The sequence below is a fragment of the Mustela nigripes genome, chromosome 2 (assembly GCF_022355385.1).
Source record: "Mustela nigripes isolate SB6536 chromosome 2, MUSNIG.SB6536, whole genome shotgun sequence".
Classification (NCBI taxonomy): domain Eukaryota; kingdom Metazoa; phylum Chordata; class Mammalia; order Carnivora; family Mustelidae; genus Mustela; species Mustela nigripes.
In genome coordinates this window covers 5,282,993-5,307,976 of record NC_081558.1, presented here as the reverse complement: position 1 = coordinate 5,307,976, position 24,984 = coordinate 5,282,993, and the positions used below count along the sequence as shown (strand labels likewise).

Below are 24,984 nucleotides of genomic sequence, written 5' to 3'. Positions count from 1 at the left end.
TCCTGGGGTAGGAATGAGCTTAGTGAATTAGAAGGCCAGCAAGCAGCCATTGCCAACAGTTGAGTTGGTGGGGTGTGGGAGGGTGTATCAACAGAACCAGAGTATGGAGGGCAGACGTGTGTCGTCTTTTTTTTCTTATTTTTAAAAATTATTTAAAATTTATTTAGAGAAAGAAGAGGGAAAGAGAGACTCTTAAGCAGGCCCCACACCCAGCACAGAGCCTGACACAGGGCTTGATCTCACAACCCTGAGATCATTACCAGGGTGGAAATCAAGAGTCGGACACTCAACCAACTGAGCCACCCAGGCGCCCTCAACAGTGTGTCTAAATCTGAGGGGTTGGGGTGGGAGGCAGAGTCCTGGACCTGGGGCTGGGCAGGGAACACCACCCGTAGGGATTCTGCTCAGAGAGGTTCATGGTGGAGGAGCCAAGGCCAGCCACAGGGGACAGCCGGGGCCCAGGGCAGGGGAGGCTGTGGCTGTCTCCACACCACCCCCACTTAGCACATCATGTGTTCCCTGCCTGGGCCTCCAGCCGCGGGAGTCAGGTGACCCCCGGCAGCAGGCCAGGCTGCAGGAGCCCGGAGGGGTGTGTGTGTGTGTGTGTGTGTGTGTGTGTGTGTGTGTCCGTCCGTCCATCGTCACTGGGCAGCCCAGACATCTGGAGTCTGAATTGATTTCCTTTTTCACAACCCCGGGCAAGTCGTGCATTTCCAGCCAGGTTTAAAATAAAACAAACCTTCTGTGCACAGCCCTGCTCTGCTGGCCAGTCTGGGTGGCGCTCAGGACTTCCAGGGAGCAGGAAGGATGGAGTCCGCTCCCTCGGACCCCTGAGAGGGGACAGGGATCCTCCGCTCATCCTCCCCTGCCCGTACTATCACAAAGCCCTAATCCCTCTCTCTCCCCCGGTCTGAGGATATATTTTTAGCCACTCGGAAGGATTATCAGAGTCTGGCTCCCAGGTGGCAGGGGCAGGGCTGGGAGTGAGGCCAAAAAGGCTTCAAGACACAGCGGCCTTGCTGGGAGACTGGGGGGCAGGGCAGGGGTGATGGGGGCAGGGTAGGGGTGTGGGGGGTTGTAGGCTCAGGCTGGTTGGGCTGACCAGCCACTCCCTCACTCGGTGAGTCTCCAGATGACCCCTCAGTGGCCCTGGCTAAGCCCAGCCTGAGTTCATGAGCTACAGCTTGAAGGGAAAGCTGCAGAGGTCAGGGAGGTTCTGGGAAGAACCTTCCAGAATCTGCTGCAGGCCAGCACCCCACCTCCCCAGGCTGCCCCTCATCCCACCACCCCTCTCTGCTGCTAATAACATGCAGGTCAGTCCTACTTACCACTCACTCCACTGCCCCATGTGGAAAGGGTTCTTATTAGCCTATTTTACAGATGAGGAAACGGAGGCACAGAACAGCCTGCTTGCCTGCCTGAGGTTGATTGCCTGGTGAATGGGTGAGGCAGGAGTCACCTCGGCGTGGTACGGCCCCTGGCCCACACAACAAACTGGAAAGCAGGTGGTTTGGCTGTACCCATTTTTCAGATGGGGCAGCTGTATGGCAGAGTCCCAGGAAATGAGCAGAGGAAATGAACAAGGAAAATCTGAGCCTGAGCCTCCTTCCTTCCCGTCCTCTGGGAAGGAGGGCTCTGATGAGGGTCAGGTGGTGGGAGAAGAGAAGTCTGGGCCTTGCTGGTCGTGAATGTTTAGTAACAGCCGCACATGAGTCCCTCCTGTGTGCTAGGAGGGGACAGACAGACAGACAGGTTGGAGAAGGGGTAGGGCTTCCAGGGCTGAGACCTCTGCAGTCCAGGTGGGTCAGTCTAATGTGGACGCCAGAAAGGACCAGGCTTGCTTCAGCTGAGGGGACTGGGGCTCCAGGCTGGTCACGCATCCTTCCTTCTCCACCCCGGGCTGTCGCCAGAGAGCCTCCGTGACGAGCTCCCAACCTCACAGTGAGTGAAGCAGGACTGGGGGAGTGTGCTTCAACTAAATCCAATCAGGAGCTACTTCCAGGAGGAAGCAATAAATGAACTGGGTTTTGAGGGATGCCTAGGAGTTTGCCAGACAGACAGGGAAGGTGTATAAGCCCTGTGGAGACTGTTTCATGTTCTCAGCACCCAGCATAGGGCAATAAATATTCAATGGGCAGTCTAGGCAGAGGGCAGCACTTGCAAAAGGGGCTGTATGAAATCCTATGGTGTGGTGGGAGCCGAAAGTGTCAGGCAGTGAATGGGGGGCTTGAGAAGCCCAGGACATCAGTGGAGGCCTGAGATTGGAAGATGCCCGTAGTCTTGTGTGTTCCCCCTTGTCTCTGAAGCTCATCACGACTTGCTGGTGGCACAGAGGCAGTGGGTATTCATCTGGGCATCCTTGAGTGGGGGAAGCATATGGGGCAGGGGGCCAGGACTCCCGGGTATCTGCTTCAGCTCTGGCTGGCTGGGGGCTTTCCTGGGACTCCTTGCCTATTTGCATCTGCACTGGGCGGCAGAGGGAGGGAGGTCTGCTGAGAAAGTGGGAGGAGGCCAGAGGTACCATGCAGTAGATGTGGCTCCAGTTGGGAGGTGGGAATCCCAGGCTGGGCATGCGCCCTCAGGTGGGGGGTGAGGGCAGTGCACCAGATCAAGCCAACCTTGCCTGTCAGTGCAGCTAGTTTCTTGTAGAGCAATCAACCACCCAGACAGAAGACTCTGTGCCCATCTGTCCCTTCTGTCTGGGCCATCTGAGCCTGCTAGGTCTAGACTAGCCGCTGTCACATACCCTTGTTTGTCAGGCTGCTGGTGCTGCTCATCACCTCACTGACTGCCAGATGTCCCCCCCACCGCCATGGGGACTGCAGACTGCTCCTTCATCTCCGTCCCTCCCTGGGCTGGCCCATCCCTCCCCATGGACTTGAACGCCGGCCACATGCTGGTTCTGAGACCCAGACTCTCAGAATTTTTCTTTTTTCTGTATTTGACTTGTGATGTTATGATTTATAGTAAGAAAGAAATATTTGTTCTTTGTCTCCGGTCTCACACTGAACTCCTAAAACCCTTGGAATTTCCAGCGATGGGGGTGATCTAGGTGTCCTTTGTTAGGTTGACATGGCCGACTTTGGGAAAGCCTCTGGGGCACCAGGGTGGGTGGCAGGGTTGTCAGGGAAGGCAAAGAGTGAAGAGAGAGACAGTAGAAATTTCGTGCGGGCCCCTCCCACCTCCAGGGAGGGGAAGGGGCTGCAGGCTGACTCACTGGGCAGTGAGCAATGATTTAATCGAGCATGCCTTTGTAATGAACCTCCCCAGAAACCCAAAGGGCGAGGTTCAGACAGCTTCTTGGTTGGTGCGTGCATGGAAATTTGGGGAGAGTGATGCACGTGGAGGTGGGGGCCCCGCCTCCACCTTGCTGTCTACGTCTCTTCCATCGGGCCGTTCCTGAGTTGTGTCCTTGTCTAATGAACCGGTGACCTAGTAAGTAAACTTCTTTCCGAGTTCTGTGAGCCCCTCTAGTGAATTACTCAAAACCTCCAGGAGGGGGTCGGGGGGCCTCTGGTTTACAGCCAGTTGGCCAGAAGCACAGGTGACGATTTCATGTAGACACACCTGGCGGCAGAAGTGGGGGGACAGTCTCTGTAGGACTGAGCCCCTTACCCCATGGGATCTGACCCCACCTCCAGGTCCAGTGTCAGAACTGAGTTGAGTCCCGTGGACAAGCCCACAAGGTGGGATTGGAATCAGATGGTGGACTCTTAAAATGCAGGCATTTTCATGAGCAGGAGAAAAGGGCCCACACCAGAGATGGATGACTCAGGGAATTTCCTCAACCAGAAGAGCACTGGCTCGGATCGGGAGACGGAACATGCCAGCCTTAGGCAACCCCACAGGGCCCCTCTGGTCACTGTCCCAAAGGCAGCCGCCTGTCCCGATGCCCAGCAGTGTGGTCACGGACTAATGCCCCCTAAAGACGCCACGTCCTGATCCTGGAGCTTTGTGTGACGAAGGGGTCTAGAGGTTGCTGACGGTGTGGGGGCTGACCCCGGATTCCCCGGTGACTCAGTGTCATCCCAGCAGCCTTTATAAGGGGGAGGCAGGAGGGTCAGAGAGAGAGATGTTGGCTTGGAAGACAAAGATGGGACCTTCATCCAGGGAGTGCAAGTGGTTTCTAGAAGCCAGAAAAGGCAGGAATGGATTCTTCCCCAGAGCTCCGAAGGAGCCCAGCCCTGCCCAACCTTGCACTCAGCCCAGCGAGACCCCATTTCAGACTCCTGAGCCCCAGAACCATGAGAGAACACATCTGCCACTGCGTTAGTGGTAACCGGCGACAGTGGCTGCGGGACACAGATGCCGCCATCCTCGGGCCGTTTTGCCTGCTGTTGAACTTGATAAAAATGGAATTCTCTGTGTGCGTCTCTGCCCTGCATCGGGCTCTCTGCTCAGCGGGGAGCCTGCTTCCCCTTCTCTCTCTGCCTGCCTCTCGGCCTACTGGTGATCTCTCTCTCTCTCTCTCTGTCAGATAAATAAGTAAAATCTTAAATAAACAAACAGGGGCGCCTGGGTGGCTCAGTGGGTTAAAGCCTCTGCCTTCGGCTCAGGTCATGATCCCAGGGTCCTGGGATCAAGCCCCGCATCCGGCTCTCTGCTCTGCCAGGAGCCTGCTTCCTCCTCTCTCTGCCTGCCTCTCTGCCTACTTGTGATCTCTGTCTGTCAAATGAATAAATAAAATCTTTAAACAAACAAACAAACAAAGAAGTCTCTGGAAACCTGCCCCTCCTCTCTACCCCCTTCCAGTGGACAGCACCTCCTTCTGGCCTCCGAAAGGCCACTTCCCACGAGGCTGCCAACACCCCATGGCTTGTGTCCTTATCTAAAATAAAACCCAGGGCCACAGAACCCCCGGACATCCAGAAAACAGTTTGGCCGCTGCTTATGAAGTCAGATGGGCGGCTTCCCTGCCGGGCTGACCCGGGAGATGTGTCTGCTCGTAATCGCTGTATTCCTAATCACCCCAAATGGGAAGCATTCCAGTTGCCATCAACAAGCAGATGGTACATATCCACGATTTGGGGGCAGCGGGGCGGCGGGGGGAGCTACCAGTAGATGCTATGACACACAAATCTCAAAACGGTTCCCCAGAGCGAAAGCAGCCAGACAGGAAGATGGAGTGTGTGATTCTGTTTATAGGAAGTTCTAGCGCAGACAGGATGAATGCATGGTGGGAACGAAAGTCAGAAGCCAGGTTACCTTTAGCTGGAGGAGATGGAGGTTGACCACAGAGGGGCATGGAGAGCTTTGCGGGGGGAGGAGGATGTGTCCGTGGTTGGAGGCTGCGTCACGCGGCTGCCTGTATTTGTTCGGACTCGGCAACCGTTCGGTGAAGGATTTATGCATTTCGCTCTAGCAGATTTTACCTTGAAAGAAAAAAAAAACCCATTAGCAAATATTGAAGCCTAGCTAATGATCTGCGTGCTGAAATATTTAGGGGTGATGCAGCTTGATGTCTGCTGCTTGTTTTAAAATGCATCCAGGAAAATAAGATGGCCTGATCTGGGGGGGGCGGTGGGGGGAATGGATGCACTCGCAGATATCCGATAGAGCAGACAGAGCAAACTGTGGGCGGCAGAATCTAGTGCTGGGGTGTAGGAGTTCACTGTAAATTCTTCCAACTTTTATGTAGGTTTGAAATTTTTCATCACGAATGTCATCCCAACTCCTCCCTGAAGCCCACAGGCCCAGCACGACCTGCCCCTGTCCCCTTCCCTCTCCCCCGCACCTTGCTCATTCTGCTCCAGGGGCCTCTTGCTCTTCCCCTAACACTCTATGAGCTCAGTCCTGCCTCAGGGCCTTTGCACCTGCTGCTGCTTTCTCTGAAAGTCCCTCCCTACTACCACTACTCTCCTCTGCGTAAACCCAGGCCCTTCTCATCTCTGGGTCTCTGCCTAGAAGGCATCTCCTTAGACTTTCATTGGTCACCTCGTTTAAAATCGTGGTACCCTGCTCATTTTCTACCAGGCCTCATCACACGGTCCTGTCTCATTTACGAATCTGTATACTTGTGTGTTGGCTGCCCCCCGTATGGGGACAGGAATATGTCTGCTTTTTTCCCTGATGTGTCCCTAACACCTAGCTGCATGCTGGCATGAACAAGTCAATCAGAGAACACCTTGTGGATGGACAGACAGATGGACAGTCGGGCAGGCACATGGATGGATGGACGGATGGACAGATGGGTAGATGGACAGACAGATGGGCAGGCAGGTGGATGGATGAACATACAACTGGATGGACGGATAGATGGATGGTGGGTGGGTGGGTTGGTTGGTAGGTAGATGAATTGGAGGGACACGTGGATGGACAGACATCAGCAGGTAACGTGGGTGTTTAGATGGATGGATGGATGGATGGACAGACATAAGGATGAACAAACCTCCCAAGTGGGGGCTAGTGTGGGGGTCCAGGCACTTGTCTTAAGATCTCGGGAAAGGGCAAAGCTGCTTGGGCGCCTCAAGATGGCTGTCGGAAAGCCTTCTTGGTGGAAGGAAAGCTCACTTAATTGCGGCTCCAGTGATCAGGCAGGCACCGTCACGCACCAGGGACTCTTGCCCAGCCGCAGCCCAGCCTCACAGCCAGCGGGGCTGCTGACCTTCACACCCGGAAGGATGCTCAGGAAGGGAATTGCGGATTTCCTCAGCTTCTCACCTTTGGGCTGCCTTGGAGACACCTTCCCACAATGGCGGGACACCTCCCGTGACATTGGAGAACTCGAGTTTATGACCCCAGTCAGCCAGTCCCTTGACTTCCAGCCACCTTTTTTTGCACCTGTGAAGTGCAGAGCACTAACTCTTTTCATGAGGTGTGTCTCTGGGACCAGCAGGCAGGGAGACACTTTGCCTAAGTGGGCTGGGCTCCCAGGTGGGCTGCTGTCCCTGTATGACAAATGAACTTGAGATTCAGAGCCGGCAGGTCACTTGCCTGAGGGCACACAGCGCAAGTCTCTCTTTCACACCGGTTGTCATAAAGTCAAGGTTGCGGGGGCGGGGCGTTGGGGCACAAGGGGGTGAGGATGGGGTGGTGGGCCCTCCCACACGCTGAGCTCCCACTAACGGGACCCTGTGCCCACAGGATGTTGTCCAGCCTCAGCGAATGGTTTTGGCAGGAGAGGCTGTGGCTGCCGCCCAACAACACGTGGGCTGCCCTAGAGGACCGGGATGGCCTGGTCTATCCTCACGCCCGCGACTTGCTGGCAGCCCTGCCCGTGGCGCTGGCCCTGGTGGTCATGCGCTTGGCCTTCGAGAGGTGAGTTTATGCCTCGCGGTGGTGCCTGGCCCTGTTGTCCTCCCCTGTGCACAGTGCTCACCCTGGCCAACTGTCCTGTGTTGTTTCGTCCTCATGTGTCCTGGATAGAGCCTGGTTTGGAGCTGGCGTGCCTTTCCTGGCACCCCCCTTGCCCCTAGCTGCTACCACCCACACTCCTCCAGCCTCTGAGGGCTGGTTCCCTGTCACCATGGCCGCTGCTCCAGTCTGGAGGCACCTGCATCTTTGGCAAACCTGGGGGGCGGGGGGTTGGGGGAGTGGGCCTGGAGGGCGCGTTCTTGCTTTGCTGACCACGTAAGGGTCTGCAGAGGCCAGTCAGTGAGCAAAGAAACGTGTTTTTTTTTTTTTTTTAAGATTTTATTTATTTGAGAGAAAGAGGGCACAAGGCCTGGGGGTCGGGCAGGGGGCTAGGGTATAGGGAGTAGCAGAGACTCCCCACCGAGCAGGAAGCCTGATGCAGTTGGGGGAGGGGAGCAGCACCATTCCAGGACCCTGAGATCATGACCTGAGCTGCTTACCCAGCTGAGCCACCCAGACTTGCTTCTCGCCCACTCCCTCCTGCCTCTCTCCTATGGGCAAGGTGACCCTCCACCCCTCCTTCCTGGCTCCTAAGGCTTCCCTCCTCCCTTTGTAGCAAAGGAAGGAGCAAAAAGCACTGGCTTCCCCTTTTGTGCCCTAAACCACCCCACCCCACCCCCGGCGGTCCCCACCCCCAATCTCTTGCAGCCTGCTGGTGCCCACACCCCTGAGTGTTTGCCGCAACCCCCCCCCCACAGGTTCCCAGCAACCTGGTTCCCAAACTCTGTAGATTTTCAGTCATTTCTCATGGGACCCAGACCCTGCTTCCAACCGAGTCTCCTCCTCTTTTCCTGGCTGGCTGTCTCCTGGGTGTGGGCATCTCTCTGGGGTCCCTTTCCTGGGTCCCAGGTACTTCCCACCAATTCTGTAGTTACAGCTTTCAGACCTGTTCTGCCAAGTCCCTTGGCTGCCGGCACCCCCATGATCCAACCCCCCACCATGATCAGCTGCCTCCCCAAGATTCCCTCTCCGGCCTCCCGCCCCACGCCCTGCCCTCTGCAGGTCCGCTACTCCCCATGTGGCCACCCAGCCTTTGCACTCTGTCCTCTGCAGTCCCTTCAAAGCTGGGTTGCAGAAATGCCCACCAGGCCCCTCCGCCATCCCCCCCCCCCCCCTCCAGAGCCCTTATCCCCCTTCAACCCCCTCCACAGCCCCCGGAATCCCCCCTCCCCCCGCTTTGGGTCCCTGGCTTTGCCCTCCCCTGATGACAGGGACTCGGGAGCATTCTACTTCTTGCTTTGTCTCTCCAGGCCAGGCTTCCTGGATATAGGCTGGACCCCAGGAGACCCAGGGAATACCCACAGAGGTTGTATTTATGTCACAGATACCCTCTGAGCGCCTACTGTGTGCCTATCATTGCTCTGAGCAGCTTATGCATCCTAAGGCAGCCCTTAGCGCAACCCCGTGAGGCGGCACTAATGCTCTCCCCATTCTACAGAATAGGAAATGGAGGCACAGAGGTTGAAGGACCAGCCTGTGGTCACCCAGAGGGAGAGTCATCTGGGACTGAGGCCTTTGCCTAAGGGGTTCTAAGAGGCTCAAGTCAGCGGGGGACAGGAGACCTGGCCCGATTCACTACTGGAGCGTGGAGTGAGCAGTTGTTTATTTAACTGATGGCCTCATCAGACGTAGGTGGGGTGTGTTCACATCCCAGAGGTGATAGCTTTGGTGAAGTTTGGAATATAGGGCAGGTTCAGTGGGGGTGGGGTTGGGAGCCAAGAAAGAATTCTTGAGACCTCTTTGGTGGTTTATTAAAGCTCCGGGGACGGGCGCTGGAGGCAGCCGAAAGCTGCTGCACTGGGCTTGTGAGGGATTAGGTACCAGGGGTTAGGGAGGTAAGGAACAAGGTTTTAAAAGAGCTTTCCTATGCTAAAAAGGACCTTTGATACCAGAGGGCTTGCCATTGTCAGGTTCAGGAGGGTGTTTTCCCCTCTAGCAAGGCTTTACCCTTAAGATAGTTGGGAAATTCTTGGAAGAATGGCACACACGAGTCCCACCCAGGACTGGGGGTGGGGGGAGCTCACAGGGTGACAGCTTCTGCTTTGTCCTCAGCCGGCCTTCTGTCCCCTCATCAGCTTTTCCAAGGTCGAAGGCAGAGGTTTTCGCCATTTTTAAAGTCAATGCTGGGCCCATCTGCTCCTCCCTAGCCGGGCAGCCCTGGGCATCGCTCTGACCTGTCTGAGCCCTGTTTGCCCATCAGGACAGTGGGGACTATGACAGTAGAGTCAGACGAGCTGCAGCTGATGCGGATTTGTACCCATGCTCGGCACTCATAAAATGACAGCCCCCTCCTCCCCCACATCCTGTCACTGTTGCGCTGGAAGGAGTTCCTTGCTGAGCTGCCCTGAGCCTCAGTTTCCCCAAATGCAGGCTGATGGTCGGTGGGTATGAAGTGCTGGGGGACACCCCCCCATTGTGGGACATGTGGTGACCGGCCAGGGACCAGGGACCTCTGCCTGTCTACACCGCTCCTGCCTGTGGGGACCCCTGAGCCAGGCAGGGGACAGACAGGGACCCAGACCATGAGACAGGCAGTGAGGAGGCCCTTCTTCCTGATGGGGACTGTGTGAAGCTACCTGAGACCCCGCAAGTTAACCTGCACACCCCCACCCTGAAGACCGGTCACCCAACTGCCTTTTCTTAGGTTTGGTCCCAGTGCCGTGGCCGGGCTACCCCTCCGGGCTCCCAGCATGTGACCCGGCCCCTTTGAGCCTCAGTTTCCCCACCTAGATTGACAGGCTCTGTCTCCCCTGCACCCAGATTTGTTGGCCTGCCCCTGGGCCGGCTGCTCGGTGTGCGTGATCAGACCAGGAGGCCGGCGAGGCCCAATGCCACTCTGGAGAAGTACTTCCTCACAGAAGGGTGGAAACCCAAGGAGGTGAGAGTCCCCCTCTGCCCCCCTCCATCCCCTTCAGCCAGCCCAGGCCCCCTTGTGGGCGGGGCCTGGGGAATGGGATGTGGCCCTGTTGCCAGGAACAGGGAAGTCCAGGGCGGCCTCTGCACACCCACAGTGCTCCTACCCCCAGGCCACCAGTGGGCAGATCCTGCGACTGCGGGGCTGGGGAGCTGAGGGCGGTTGGGGGGGGCTGGTATCTCCTGAGCTGGTGAGGAGAGGAAGACCTGACTGACTGATGGGGTTGGGGGGAGACCACAGCAGGCCTGGGACACCTCCGCATTCCCGTGTGTACTGTGCTCTGGCTGTCCCTATGCAGGACCTTCCTCCCTCTCTCTACAGGTAGGGGTGGGAGGCGAGGTCGCAACTGCCTGCCTGGGGTGGGGGTAAGACCGGACTTTTCTGGAAGGGTAGAGGAAAACCTGTGCTCCACCACCGCCCCCTTTCTTAGTCCCGGTCCCTGTCAGCCACCTGTCTCTCCTGTGAGCGGGGCTGGCTTGTATACGGCCTGTTTCGGGGGGCCGCCTCCGTGTCTACAGGCAGACAGTCCCACAGGCAAGGTCTGGGGGAGCAGGGGAAGGGGTAACGCGGCCGGGTCTCATCTGTTCTGGGACAGGGACAGGAAGGAAGCCACCTCTGTGACCTCCCCCACTCACCCCTCCCCAGCACCAGATGGCCGTCCTCGCGGTCCAGTGCGGCCTCACGCTGCCACAGATCCAGCGCTGGTTCCGGAGGCGCCGGAACCAGGACCGGCCCTCCCTGACCAAGAAGTTCTGCGAGGCCAGGTGAGCCCGGGGCTGGGGGGAAGCGGGGGGCGCTGGGGGTGCAGGGGGAAGCGGGCGCCTCCGGTGGCTGCCTCACGGGCTCCCTCCCCGCCTGCAGCTGGAGGTTCAGCTTCTACTTCTGCTCCTTCTTCGGAGGCTTGTCGGTCCTCTACCACGTGAGTGCGCCGATGCACTGGGCCCGGACTGGGGGGTGTGGAGGGGTGCGGGCAGAGGGGGGAGCCCGTGCAAAAGCACAGGGAGGGGAGAGCACTGGGAATGGGCGTGGCGGACATCCACGTGCCTGGGAGGACACACCATGCCCAGGAACTGGGGGTCCAGAATGAGAGCAAGCGGCCCTGGGGATACCCCACCCACCCACCCCCACGGTAGAGGGCTGGGCAACCTCTGACCTCTGAGCAGCCTCAGACTCCGTGTCCCTGCAGGAGTCATGGCTGTGGGCACCGGTCATGTGCTGGGACAATTACCCAAATCAGGTGAGTGGCAGGGAGAGCCCGGAGGCTGGTGGGGGCTTGGGGTAGTCAGAGTTCCTTCAGCCACAGCCGGGAGAGCCAAACCCAAACATGACATGACTCCCCCCCAGGTTCCGATCTATATTTTTGCCTCCCCTTTGGGATGGATAGGGGCCAGACTCCGGGAAACGGGGAGCAGGAGCTGCCGCAGAACCACTGCCCTTGCCTACCTCCGGGGACAGGGATCTCACTCCTTCTTCACTCATTGGGATTCAAGGGTCCTGGTTCTGAGCAATGGAGGAGGGCCCTGGGGAGCCTCCCTGCCCCTGGGGAGCCTCCACCCCCCACAGCTAACCTTGGCGGACACCCCTGCAGCCCTTGCAACCGGCCCTGTACTACTGGTACCTCCTGGAGCTGAGTTTCTACGTCTCACTGCTGATCACGCTGCCCTTTGATGTCAGACGCAAGGTGAGGCCTGGCTGGGAAGTGACGCGGGAAGAGGGGAAAAGGACCCAGTCTTGCATGTGGGATGGCCTCACCGCCTACCCTGAGACCCCCTGGTGCCTCAGGTGGGAGACCCAGAGTCCATAGGGTACAGACGCCAGGGGCGCCTGGGTGGCTCAGTCGTTACACGTCCGTCTGCGGCTCAGGTCATGATCCCAGGATCCTGGGACTGAGCCCTGCATCAGGCTCCCTGCTCTTTGGGAGGCCTGCTTCTCCCTCTCCCACTCCCCCTGCTTGTGTTCCCTCTCTCTCTGTGTCTTTCTGTCAAACAAATAAATAAAAGCTTTTTTAAAAAAAAGTACAGACGCCAGCCAACCAGCTCCCTGCGAGGGCCTCCACCCATCCCGGCGGGGTGTTCCCCCGCCCCCCACCCCCGTACCACCCGGCCTCATCCCTGCTGTGACCCGCTGTCTCCCGCAGGATTTCAAGGAGCAGGTGACACACCACTTCGTGACCATCCTGCTGATCTCGTTCTCCTACAGTTCAAACCTGCTGCGCATCGGCTCTCTGGTGCTGCTGCTGCACGACGCCTCTGACTACCTCCTGGAGGTGGACCTGGCCCAGCCCGACCCTCCCCCCGCCCCCCCCACAACACCCTCCCCCAACACCCTAGCCCTTCGTGAGGCCACGCCCCCGGCCACGAGGCCACGCCCCCGGCCACGAGGCCACGCCCCCTCGTGGCTTGCGGGGGGGGGGGGGGGGGGGGGCGGGGGCGGTGGAAATGAAGGTTCTCACGCTCCGCACTACACCTTTCTACACAGTTCCTGGAGAGGAGGCCCCGCTCTTTCCCAGTGCCCTGCTTCTCACCTACTTTCCTGTCCCCACCATTGGCCTGAGGCCGGTTCTCTCTGTTGCCCTCCGCAGGCTGGCAAGATGTTCAATTACACGCACTGGCGGAAAGTGTGCGACACCCTCTTCATCATCTTCTCCTTGGTCTTCTTCTATACTCGCCTCGTGCTCTTCCCTACGCAGTGAGCACGCCGTTGGGGGAGCAGGGAGGGAGGGCATGTCTGAGATCCAGGCCTGCCTCCCTCTGGGTTTCCTGACCCATGGACTTGGGGCTGTGGGCTGGGTGGCTTCCAGGAGAAGGCAAGGAAAGGTGTTCCTGGAACTGGGCACAGCATGTGCAAAGACCCCGTGGTAGGAGAGACAGAAGTCTGGACTCAGTCATTCCCCCCTGTGCCTGGAACATGGAGCAGGAGGCAGGGTTGGGCACCCACTCACTAAAGTCTGCCCAGTCTGTTTGCTGATGAGGGAGCAAGGTGAAGATACCTGCTCAGGTGGGGCTAATGTGTGTGGGGGTGGGGGGGACTATAGTAAATAAGGCAAACAGGTAGAATCTAAAGCATGAGAGAATGACGTGCTAAAGAGAAAGTGAGGTTGAGAAGGGCACAGGGAGTGCGTTGGTAGTTGGAATTAGGCTGGTCAGGGAAAAGGCAGCATTCATTGGGAAGGACTGGAGGGAGAGAACTTAAAACCGATCTTATGGAAAGAGTGGTCAAAACAGCAGGCACAGCATGTGCAAAGGCCCCGGGGCAGAACTGGGCCTGGTGTGGAGGTATGGCACGGAGGCCCCTGTGGGTGGAGCAGAGTGAGTGAGGAGGGGACGGGGAAGGTCATTTGGGGCTTTGGGGTTCTCCGGGAGGACTTGGGCTTTTACCCCAATGACGAGGGAGCCCTGGAGGTTTGTGGGCAGAGGAGGGACATACCCACGGGCTCACAGGCGCCCTCTGCTGGCTGCTGGGGAATAGCGGATGAGAGGCCTGAGCAGGAACTGTGGGGGCCCAGGGAGGTCAAGCGGAGGGGACTGGGCTGGCCCAGGTGAGCCATGGTGGGGCTGGACCAGTGCAGGTGACAGAGGTGGGTACAGTCAGAGTCATCGAGGCTCATGAAATGGGTATGAGGCCGGAGTTGCTGCTTGAGGAACAGGTGCGCAGCTGTGGCTGTGCTGGTTTGCAGGGTCTGTGGGGGGACTTAGAAATGTCATGGAGAAGGCATGAGCACACCAGCCTGGGGTTCTGGACAGAGATGTACGTGTCTAGAGTTTGTAGCCACAAGCCTGGAGGAGGTCACTGGGTGACCTGGAGCCCTCGATATTTGCAGGCCGGGGGAGCCTGTGGAGGAAACAGAGGGCTGTGGGTCCCTGAAGGCCCAGGAAGAGAGAGCCAGCTGCCCGAGCAAGGCTGGCTCATGGTGGCCCCACAGCCAAGCCAGGGGGCAGGGCAGGGCAGAAGCTCACTGCCTGGGGGACCAGGGTGGGGGAGGGAGCAGCTGGGCCACTAAGCATCCCCTTGGGGTTCATGTGTGTTCTGACAAGTTAATATGACCAGGCAAGAAGGGCACTTAAATGCCCAGCTAAAGAATATCACTTTCTCTGGGGGGGGGGGGGGGGGCAGCAGAGGGAGCCATGGTAGGTTGTAGAGCAAGGAGGGTCACACAAGTTAGAGGTTCCAAGGACTGGGGGCCTTGGTGGCGGCTGAAGCCCGTCTCCCCACTCCCCTGCTGTAGGATCCTCTACACCACCTACTACGAGTCCATCGCCAAGTGGGACCCCTTCTTCGGCTACTACTTCTTCAATGTCCTCCTGGTGATGCTGCAGCTGCTGCACGTGTTCTGGTCGTGCCTCATCCTCCGCATGATCTACAGCTTCGTGAAGAAAGGCCGGGTAGGGCCGGGGTAGGGCAGGGTGGGCGGGACCGGGGGGGGCCGCCTGCGGGTGCCTCCCTCCAGCCCCCGGCCCAAGCCTCATGCCCCGCCCCGCCCCGCAGATGGAGAAGGACGTGCGCAGCGACGTGGAGGAGTCCGATTCGAGCGACGGGGAGGCGGTCCCCGAGCACCTGCCGCTGAAGAACGGCGCGGCTGCCAGGCCCGGGGCGGCCCCGACCGACGGCCCTCGGAGCCGGACGGCTGGGCGGCTGGCCAACGGGCACACGCCGGCCACATAGCTCGCAGAGGCCCGGCCTTGAGGGCCGCCCCCAGTGCCCCATAGCTGGGATTTGGCTGGGGGCGGCTGGACTGGTAGCCCTGGGGCCAGCTCTGGAGACTGGGATGGCCCTCGCCCGGGGGAGGGGAGAGGGCTCATGATCTGTCTCCAGCCCCTTCCTTCTGCCTGCCCTGCCCTGCCCTGCCCTTGGGCAACTGGACAGAGCCGGGGAGGGTGGGCAGCAGCGGAGGGCCCAGCTCCAGGCTGAAAGGGGCCCAATAAAACTTGAATGGAACCAGCTTCTCTGAGAGCTTATGTCCCTGTTAAGAGTCCCTGGTCCATCCCCAGAGGCCCCAAGGGGACTCTAATTACCCTACTGATGAGACACCTTCACCCCAAAACACACGTGCACCCCCAGGGGACTCAGCAAGCAGTGTGCGTGGGGACGCCCCCCCACCCCAGGTGAGTCCCTACTGGGCTCACGCAAGTGAGAGGCTGGGCGGCCCCTGCTCAAGGCTGGCAGAGTTCCAGGGCCTTCCTGGGGACAGTGAAATCAGGCCCAGGGGCTGAGGTCCTGTGGCCCTCCACAGGTTCAGCCTGGGTAAGGCCGCCCCCTCCTGCAGGAGCTCTGCGGGAAAGGAAGGCGTTGAGGGTCCAGGAACCACGCGACAGCCCCACACCCCACCCAAGGCCACTGCAGAGGAGGCCTGGGAGCCAGAGGTGGCAGAGGACAGGGACCCTGGGGAGAGGAAGTGTGTTAGAGGACATCACTGAGGGTGAGAAAGAAAAGACAGTAGAGGAGCAGAGGTGGGGGAGGAAGTAGAGGGCGAGGGGGGGGGAGCAGGCGAAGACGGGACAGGAAGTGGGGGAGGGGTGCGGATCCGGTCACACTGGCTCAGCAAAGGGGAGGAGAAAGGCCCTGCTTTGTGCCCCCCCACACACACACCTGGAAGAGGGACTGGCAGGACAGGGAAAGGGGAGCACCGAGGAGGTGCAGGCAGCGTGGGTGGGGGCGAGCACCCAGGAGTAAGGAAAGGAGAGACCCTGAGGGCTCAGCCAGGGTGCGCGGGGCTGGGAACCGGGAGCTGGAGGCTGAGACATTCCCGAGGAGATGGAAAGACCTGGAGGGAAGAGAAACGAGAGCCCAAGGACCAGAGCAGGCGTTACCAGAAAGGAAGGTGGAAAGTGAAACAGTGAGAAAGAGAAGCGGGGGCGCCTGGGTGGCTCAGCTGGTGAAGTGTCCTGGGATCGAGTCCTGCGCCGGGCTCCCTGCTCAGTGGGGAGCCTGTTCCTCTCCTGCTCCCCCTGCTTGTGCTCTCCCTCTCTCTGCCAAACAAATAAATAAAATATTTTTTTAAAGAGAGAGAAGCAATGTCAATTATCCCTCTTTTTTTTTTTTCTTTTAAGATTTATTTATTTACTTGACAGAGAGCTTACAAATGGGCAGAGAGGCAGGCAGAGAGGGGGAAGCAGGCTCCCCGCTGAGCAGAGAGCCCGATGCGGGGCTCGATCCCAGGACCCTGGGACCATGACCTGAGCTGAAGGCCAAGGCTTTAACCCACTGAGCCACCCGGGTGCCCCCATCCCTCTGTTTTTATGCATCAGTGAAGAGAGCTGATCTGAGAGGAGGAGGAGGAGGGAGGTAGGAGGCGAGCAGGTGGTCCACAGGAAGGGGACGAATGGAAAGGTGCTCGAGCTCACTCAGCACAAGCTGGGAGAAAGGCAGGGGGCAGCTGAAGACTGCAGTGACATCTCCTTCTCACCAGCTGTCCTGGTACAAACACTGTTGGCACCCACTGCTGGGACAGGCAGGGAAAAGGGACCGGTCCTGGCAGGCCCCCTGAGGAGGGGAATCCAGCAAGAACTAGAAGTACAAACGCCTTTCCTCCTTGTCCCTAAAGACACATCCCGATGTTCTCAAGAAACTCCCAAATGAGCACGAAAAGACAGAAAACAGAACCAGAAGACACGGACACTTATAGCAGAGAAAACAGTCAAGACCGAGAAGCGTAAGACGGATTCAGTCTCATTAATGATCAGGGACATGCAAAGCAAGACTAGCAGATACCATTTCAGACCCATTCAACTGGCAGAAAGACATTGGACAAAGCCAGTGCTGGAGGACATCAGGATCAGGAATCTCCCATCTGCTACAGCAGGAAACGTGAGTTGATAAAATCGTTTTTGGGAAACCATTCAGCATCATGTAAAATTGTGGACCATTGGACAAAGTTCGATGCAACCAAGGAGATGATGTACCCTGGAGGCCCGAACATCTGTTCAGTAGGGCTGGTTCTTTAGGAAACAGGAAATAGAAAGTCAGAATCGTGATGTTACCTTTGACCTTGGGAGGGCAGGAGGATGCGATTTAGGTAGCTAGACCTACAGCCACTTTTTCAGCCTTCAGAGATGTTAAGCATGGTGAGAGACACTCATTTTAATAAATGTCAGTTGAAAGGGACATGTGAAAAGACAGCCCGCAGAGTGGAAGGAAGTATTTGCAAACCACAGATCTGAAAAGGGCCTAGTCCCCAGCATATGTAAAGAAGTTCTGAAACACTACAGCAGCAAGAAACAAAAGGTGAGCAATGGACTTGAATTGATTTTTTTTTTTAAGATGTTATGTATTTTTTGACGGAGAGACAGCGAGAGAGGAAACACAAGCAGGACAAGTGGGAGAGGGAGAGGCAGGCTTCCCGCTGGGCAGGGAGCCTGATGTGGGGCTCAATCCCAGGATCCTGGGATCGTGACCTGAGCTGAAGGCAGATGCTTAACCCACTGAGCCCCCCAGGGACCCTGAACTGACATTTCTTCAAAAAAGATACACGAATAACCAAAAAGCTCATGAGAAGAGGTTCAGCGTCGAAAGTCCTAGAGAAATGTAAATGAGGGTGCCTGGGTGGCTCAGTGGGTTAAGCCGCTGCCTTCGGCTCAGGTCATGATCTCAGGGTCCTGGGATCGAGGCCCGCATCGGGCTCTCTGCTCAGCGGGGAGCCTGCTTCCCTCTCTCTCTCTCTCTGTCTGCCTCTCTGTCTACTTGTGATCTCTCTCTGTCAAATAAATAAATAAAATCTTAAAAAACAAAAACAACAACAACAAAAAAAGCATTAATTAAAAAAAAAAAAAAGAAAAAAGAAATGTAAATGAAAACCACAAGATAGTACTTCACATCCATAAGGATGGATAAAGGAAAAAAAAAAAAACTAAAAAAACAATGTTAGTAAATATGTGGAGAAAGGAACAACCCACATACTTTGCTGGTAGGAATGTAAAATGGCCAGTCACTGTAGGATGCTGTTTGGCAATTCCTCAAAAAGTTAAACAGAATTAGCACATGACCCAGCAATTCCGCTCCGGGTATATACCCCCAGAGAACTGAAAACAGATAAACAACGCTTGTACATGAATGTTCAAAGCAGCACCATTCACGAGCCAAAAGACAGAAACAACCTAACTGTCCATTAGCGAGCACATGGGTAAACAGTTTCCATACCAAGAAATACTGTTTGCCGGAAAAAGGAAATACTGATTCATACTATAACATGGATGAACCCTGAAAACATGAAACACACAAAAGAAGCCAGACACAAAAGCCAGACACATTTTATGGTTCCTTTTATATGAAGTACCCGGATTAGCTAAAGCTATACAAAATAGAATGTAAATTTATGGTGGTCAGCGGCTGGGCGGGAAGGGGGGAATAGGGAATAATTGTTTAGTGGGTAGGGATTCTTTTTTTCTCCGAGTGAGCCTTGCTAAAGAACTCTTGGCGGGGGGTGGTGCCAGATGGCTCCGTCGTACAGCATGGGACTCCTGATCTTGGGGTTTGAGCCCCATAATGGGCACGGAGATGACTTAAAATTGAAAGAAAGGAGGGGGGGGGAGGGAAAGGAAAAAAGGAAACAAAAGGGAAAGGAGAGAAGAAAGGAACAGAGAAAGGAAATGAAAGAAAAGGAGTTCCAAATATCACTGAGTAGAAGAGCCACCCGAAAGAAAGAGGTCAAGGGGCGCCTGGGTGGCTCAGCGGGTTAAAGCCGCTGCCTTCAGCTCAGGTCACGATTTCAGGGTCCTGGGATCGAGCCCCACATCGGGCTCTCTGCTCAGCGGGGAGCCTGCTTCCTCCTCTCTCTCTGCCTGCCTCTCTGCCTACTTGTGATCTCTGTCTGTCAAATAAATAAATAAAATCTTAAAAAAAAAAAAAGTTAAAAAAAAAAAAGAGGTCAACAGGATATAAACAAGCATGTCACAGAAGTGGAATTTTTTAAACATGAGAAATACAATGGCGGGGCACCTGGGTGGCTCAGTGGGTTAAACCTCCACCTTCGGCTCAGGTTGTGATCTCAGGGTCCTGGGATTGAGCTCCACAAAGGGCTCTCTGCTCAGCGGGGATCCCCCTCTCTACCTGCCTGCCTCTCTGTCTACTTGTAATCTCTGTCAAATAAATAAATAAATAAAATCTTCCCCAAAAAAAGAAAAGAAAGAAAGAAAGAAAAGAGTTAAAAAATATTTTAAGTAAAATTTTTTTAAAAATGCAATGGAATATAATCTTAAAAAGGAAAGAAATTCGGATACATGCAATGACATAGACAAACTGTGAGAACACTATCCTAACTGAAATAAGTCAGACACAGAAAGACAAACATTGTATGAGTCCACTTATGAAGTGTCTAAAGTAGTCATATTCATAGAATCAGAAAGTAGAATGGTGGTTGCCAGGGGCAGGAAGAGGGAAAAATGAAGAATTATTTAAGAGGTAGAGAGTTTCTGTTTTGCAGGATGGAAAGAATTCTGGAGATTGGCTACAATGTGAATACACTTAAACCTACTGAAGTGCACACTTAAAGTAGCTACAATAGTAACTTTTCTGTTACCTGTATCTTACCATACAGCTTGCTTGCTTTGTCAGAGAGAGCACAAGCAGGGGGAGTAGGAGAGATAGAAGGAGGCTCTCCGCGGAGCAAGGGAACCTGATTTAGAATTCGATCCCAGGATGCTGGGATCATGACCTGAACCAAAGGCAGACGCTTAACTGAGTGAGCCACCCAGGCATCCCGTGTATCTTAACCATAATTTCAAAGGGTGGTGGGGGGGGGGGGGCGTCTGGGTGGTTCAGTCCCTAAGCGTCTGCCTTCGCCTTGGGCTCAGGTCATGATCCCAGGATCCTGGGATCGAGCCCTTGCTCCGTGGAAAACCTGCTTCTCCCTCCCACTCACCCTGCTTGTATTCCCTCTCTCGCTGTCTGACTCTGTCAAATAAAATCTTTAAAAATAAGTAAATAAATAAAAGATGGGGGAAAAACATGGGGATGCCGGTAAACTAGGAATAGAGGGGAATTTCCTCATCTTGATAAAGAATATCTACAGGGTTCCTGGGTGGCTCAGTGGGTTAAGTCACTGACTTCGGCTCAGGTCATGTCCCAGAGTCCTGGGATCGAGTCCCACATCAGGCTCTCTGCTCCGCGGGGAGCCTGCTTCCCCCCCCCCACCGCCACCAGCCTGCCTCACTGCCTACTTGTGTTCTGTCTCTGTCAAATAAATAAATAAATTCTTTAAAAAAAAAAAAGTCTACAAAACCCCGCAGCTAGCATCCTACTTAATGGGGAGAAGCTCGAAGCTTTCTAAGAACAGGACTACGGCAAATCAGGCTCCCAGTTCTGTGGGAAGCCTACTTCTCCATCTCCTACTCCCCCTGCTTCTGTTCCCTCTCTCGCTGTCTCTCTCTCTCTCTGTCAAATAAATAAAATCTTAAAAAGAAAAAAAAATCCAAAATAATTGACAAAAAAGTCCTCCTGGAACTAATAAGCACTTGGAGTAATGTGGCAAGATACAAGGTCAGTGTATAAAAGTCTATCACTTTCCTATGTACTAGCCGTCAGAAAGCGGAATTTGAAATTAAAAGCACAATATCATTTATACTATCACCCCCCAAATTAAATCCACTGGTATCAATCTAACAAAATACATACAAGTCCTTCATGAGGAAAACTGCACAACTCTGATGAAAGCTCCGTGTTCATGGACAGGAGCGCTCACAGTGTCAAGCCTTTAGTTTTCACCAACTTGATGTACAGAAGAAATGCACTTCTGGGGGCGCCTGGGTGGCTCAGTGGGTTAAAGCCTCTGTCTTCAGCTCAGGTCATGATCTCAGGGTTCTGGGATTGAGCCCCGCATCAGACTCTCTGCTCAGCGGGGAGCTTGCTTCTCTCTTTCCCTCTGCCTCCCCCCCAACCCACTTGTGTGCTCTTTCTCAAAAGTGAAATCTTAAAAAAAATAATAACAAATAAATAAAATGAAAAATTCCTGCTCGGAGAGAGACGGCATCAACAGAGTGAGAAGACAGGTACAGACTGGGAGGAAAAATTGCAAAAACATGTGATAACTCTTCTCTAAAAAAAATAAGGAATACTTGGGGCACCTGGGTGGCTCAATGGGTTAAGCCTCTGCCTTTGGCTCAGGTCATGGTCTCGGGGTCCTGGGATCGAGCCCCGCATCGGGCTCTCTGCTCAGCAGAGAGTCTGCTTCCTCCTCTCTCTCTGCCTGCCTGTGATCTGTCACATAAATAAATAAAACCTTTGAAAAAAATAAAATCCTTAAAAACAAAACAAAACAAAAAATAAGAATACCCAAACTCCGGAGCGCTGACAACACAGTTGCTGGCGAGCAGGCCAAGCAACAGGCCTGCCGGTCCCCAGAGCATGATGGCAGCAGGTTCTCTGACTGGACCAAAGGTACCCATCCGGTGGGGGTGGCGGCTGTGGGGTAGGCTGTGCCTGTATGTGGCAGTGAGTATATGGGAGCTCTGGTTTCAGTGTTGCTGTGAAGCTAAAACTTCTCTGGAAAAAAAGTCTATTAATAAAATATAAAAAAGCAATCAGCCTCCCTAATGGTCAGGAAAATGCCTATGGAAAGCCCCGTGAGACTTCCTTTCCAATCAGGAGGGAGGAAAAAAGGTAAATTCGATAATATCAAATGTTAATGAGATGGCGGGAGGGGGGGTGATGTTTTCCTGGGGGGCAAACCGACGCAGGTCATTTATGAAGACAAGTAGGCACTAACTAAAACAGCTGAAAATATGCTGACCCCACAAGCCCCCACCTCTGTTTCCCAGCATTTCAGACACACGGGGAAAGGCTGAGGCCGTAGGGGCTTCGCAGCTAGCAGGAAAAAGGAAAGGTGTCCAACAGGCCAGTACCAGGGAAAGGTACTAGCAAAATGCACAAGATCAGTGCAAATGACAGTCATATCTTCAACCTGGAGAGGCACCAAAAACATGCTATTAGAGTAAAGGAAAAAAAAACTTGCTAAAATATGTATAGAATCACATCTACATAAAAATACAAAATTATGGTTTTATATATATATATAAATATTCTAATGTGAACTAAAGACTGTGTAGTAGGGGGCGCCTGAGTGGCTCACTTAGTTAAGTGTCTGCCTTCAGCTCGGGTCATGATCCCAGAGTCCCGGGATCAAGCCCTGAGTTGGGCTCCCTGCTTATCAGGGAGTCTGCTTCTCCCGCACTCTGCCCCCTCCCTCCCCATTCATGTCTCTCTCTCTCTCTTTCTCTCTCAAATAAATAAATAAAATCTTTTTTAAAAATTAAAAAATAATTGGGGTGCCTGGGTGGCTCAATGGGTTAAGCCTCTATGTTCGATCTCAGGGTCCTGGGATCAAGCCCTGCATCAGGCTCTCTGCTCAGCAGGGAGCCTCCTTCCCCCCTCTCTCTGCCTGCCTCTCTGCCTACTTGTGATCTCTGTCAAATAAATAAATAAAATCTTTAAAAAAAATTTTTTTAATTAAAAAATAAAAGACTACGTAGTAGAAGGTTGGAGACCAGAAGGCAGTTTCATTATAACTTCCTCCTTTTTAAGGATGCATTTATTTATAAATTATTGGTATATTTTTTAAGACTTTAAGTCATCTCTACATCCAGTGTGGGCCTCAGCCTTACAACCCAGAGGTCTAGAATTGCATGCTCTACCAACAGAGCCAGCCAGGCAAGTGAAAATTATTTGCATATTTTTAAACAAATATACACAGAAAATAGTAGAAGCAAATATGTCAAAACATCAATGGTAATGAATTTGGGGCGGTTGAGGTAGCGAGGATTATCACTTTGTTTCTCCTGTTAGTATTTCCCTGTTTTTCATTTTTGCCAAAATTCCAATAAAACAAAATGGGAGGGAAGAAAGTGCGAGAATGAGCTTTTTAACTGAAAAGTGGGTGTAAGCAGGTGTTCACTTATAAGTATCCATAATGTTTGCTTGGTGTACCTTTTTATAGATGCCGACTCACAATAAAACAATAAAAAGATTTCGAAAACTGAGTAGGGGTGGGACAAGGTGCCCAGCTGGTTCAGTGGAAGGAGCATGTGACTTCAGCTCTGGGTTGTGAGTTTGAGCCCCAACGTGGGACACAGAGATTACTTAAACACACACACACACACACATACACACAATCCTGTGCAGAGGAAGCCGGCAGACTGCAGAGGGGCTGGCTAGAGCAAACTGGAGTCTCCTTCATACTCCACATCTACAGAAATGATGGAAAACTTCTCCTTAATATATGTTATTCTATGGAGGTCAAATTCACATAAAATTAATCATTTTAAAGTGAACGATTCGAGGTCACCTGGGTGGCTCAGTCGGTTAAGCGTCTGCCTTCGGCTGGCGTCATGATCCCGGGGTCCTGAGATCGAGCCCCACATCGGGCTCCCCGTTTCTCCCTCTGCCTGGTGCTCCCCTGCTCCCCTGTGTCAAATACATAAATAAAATATTTTTAAAAAGTAAATCAATCGTTAAAGTGAATGATTCAGTGGCAAGCCACCACCGCCTCTACTGGGTTCCAAGACACTTCCATCCCCACCAAAGGGCTCACCCCCCACTGGTACTCACCCCCGCCCCTCCTTCCTCGAGCCCCTGTCAACCACCCACCTGCCTTCTGTCTCTCTGGGTTTGCCTGTTCCAAGCCACAGAACCATAGCGATGGCATCACAGGAGCCATGACCTATCGTGTCCACGCCTCTCACTCAGCCCCATGTTTTGAACGCTCATTATGTTGTTCATTACCCTTCATTCCTCTTGATGCGTGAATGCTAGTCCATGGTCCGGCTAGGTTACATCTGGTTTATCCATTCGCTCACCAACAGACATCCAGGTTGTTTCTTTCGACCATTGTGAACTACGCTGCTATGATCGTTCATGTGCAAATCTTTGAAGATCTGTTTCTGGGTCAGGTGTGTTCTTTTTTATTTTTTTTTAAGATTTTATTTATTTATTTGGCAGACAGAGATCACAAGTAGGCAGAGAGGCAGGCAGAGAGAGGAAGGGAAGCAGGCTTCCTGCTGAGCAGAGAGCCCGATGTGGGGCTCGATCCCAGGACCCTGGGACCATGACCTGAGCCGAAGGCAGAGGCTTAACCTGCTGAGCCACTCAGGCGCCCTGTGGGTCAGGTGTGTTCTGATACTCACTGAGGTCACGCTGCTTGCAGCCCATACGTGCTCAGGTGTGCTCCCCGTCGTATCTTCATGTGTTTCTCCTTGCAACCTAGGCATGCTGTCCTGTGTATCTGTGCGCTTTCTCTACAGTTGTTTTGTTCTTATTCTAGGAATAAGGTTTTTTTCCATTCTTTAGAGGGGCCCACAAGCCCTCTCCAAGATGCTAAAGGCTCACCATTCAAGGCCCACTTCTACCCACCTCTCAGCCCAGACAAGGCTACTCCTCCAGGAAGCCCTCCAGAATTGCTCTCATCTCTTCTTTGACTGGCTTCACCCCCTTAATGGATGCAACATCCCATTACCTTACCTGTACCTGAGTCCCCAACCCTGCCCTACCGCTCAGCCCTGAGAAGCCTGGCCTCACCCACGCAGACCCTAGATTCACAATCCAGGGCCGGGAGCCCATCAGCCTGGCTGGGATCTCTGAACAGGATTGCAGCCACCCAGCCAGGCACTCCCATGGCAGGAGGCTGAGTGCAGCCAGAAAGGGGACCTGGCGGCAGGCCAGCAAGTGCACAATAGAGAAAACCCCACACAAGAAAACAAGGAAATAACACAGATTAAAGCGGGAATCAACCATAC

At 54.4% G+C, this 24,984-nt stretch overlaps 1 protein-coding gene across 3 annotated transcripts in view; it reads left to right on the top strand.

The window, feature by feature from the left end:
• Positions 1-15,202, top strand: part of CERS4 (ceramide synthase 4) — a 32,805-nt gene extending 17,603 nt beyond the window's left edge. For all 3 annotated transcript variants that reach the window (XM_059388848.1, XM_059388847.1, XM_059388846.1), the window contains exons 2-11: positions 7,084-7,257; positions 10,114-10,231; positions 10,913-11,031; positions 11,129-11,186; positions 11,454-11,504; positions 11,856-11,948; positions 12,405-12,533; positions 12,849-12,955; positions 14,493-14,649; positions 14,753-15,202. In XM_059388848.1, the coding sequence (XP_059244831.1) occupies positions 7,085-7,257; positions 10,114-10,231; positions 10,913-11,031; positions 11,129-11,186; positions 11,454-11,504; positions 11,856-11,948; positions 12,405-12,533; positions 12,849-12,955; positions 14,493-14,649; positions 14,753-14,929 (1,182 nt within the window). In that variant the 5' untranslated portion in view covers position 7,084 and the 3' untranslated portion in view covers positions 14,930-15,202. The remainder of the gene's footprint in view (positions 1-7,083; positions 7,258-10,113; positions 10,232-10,912; positions 11,032-11,128; positions 11,187-11,453; positions 11,505-11,855; positions 11,949-12,404; positions 12,534-12,848; positions 12,956-14,492; positions 14,650-14,752) is intronic.
• The last annotated feature ends 9,782 nt before the right edge of the window (positions 15,203-24,984 follow it).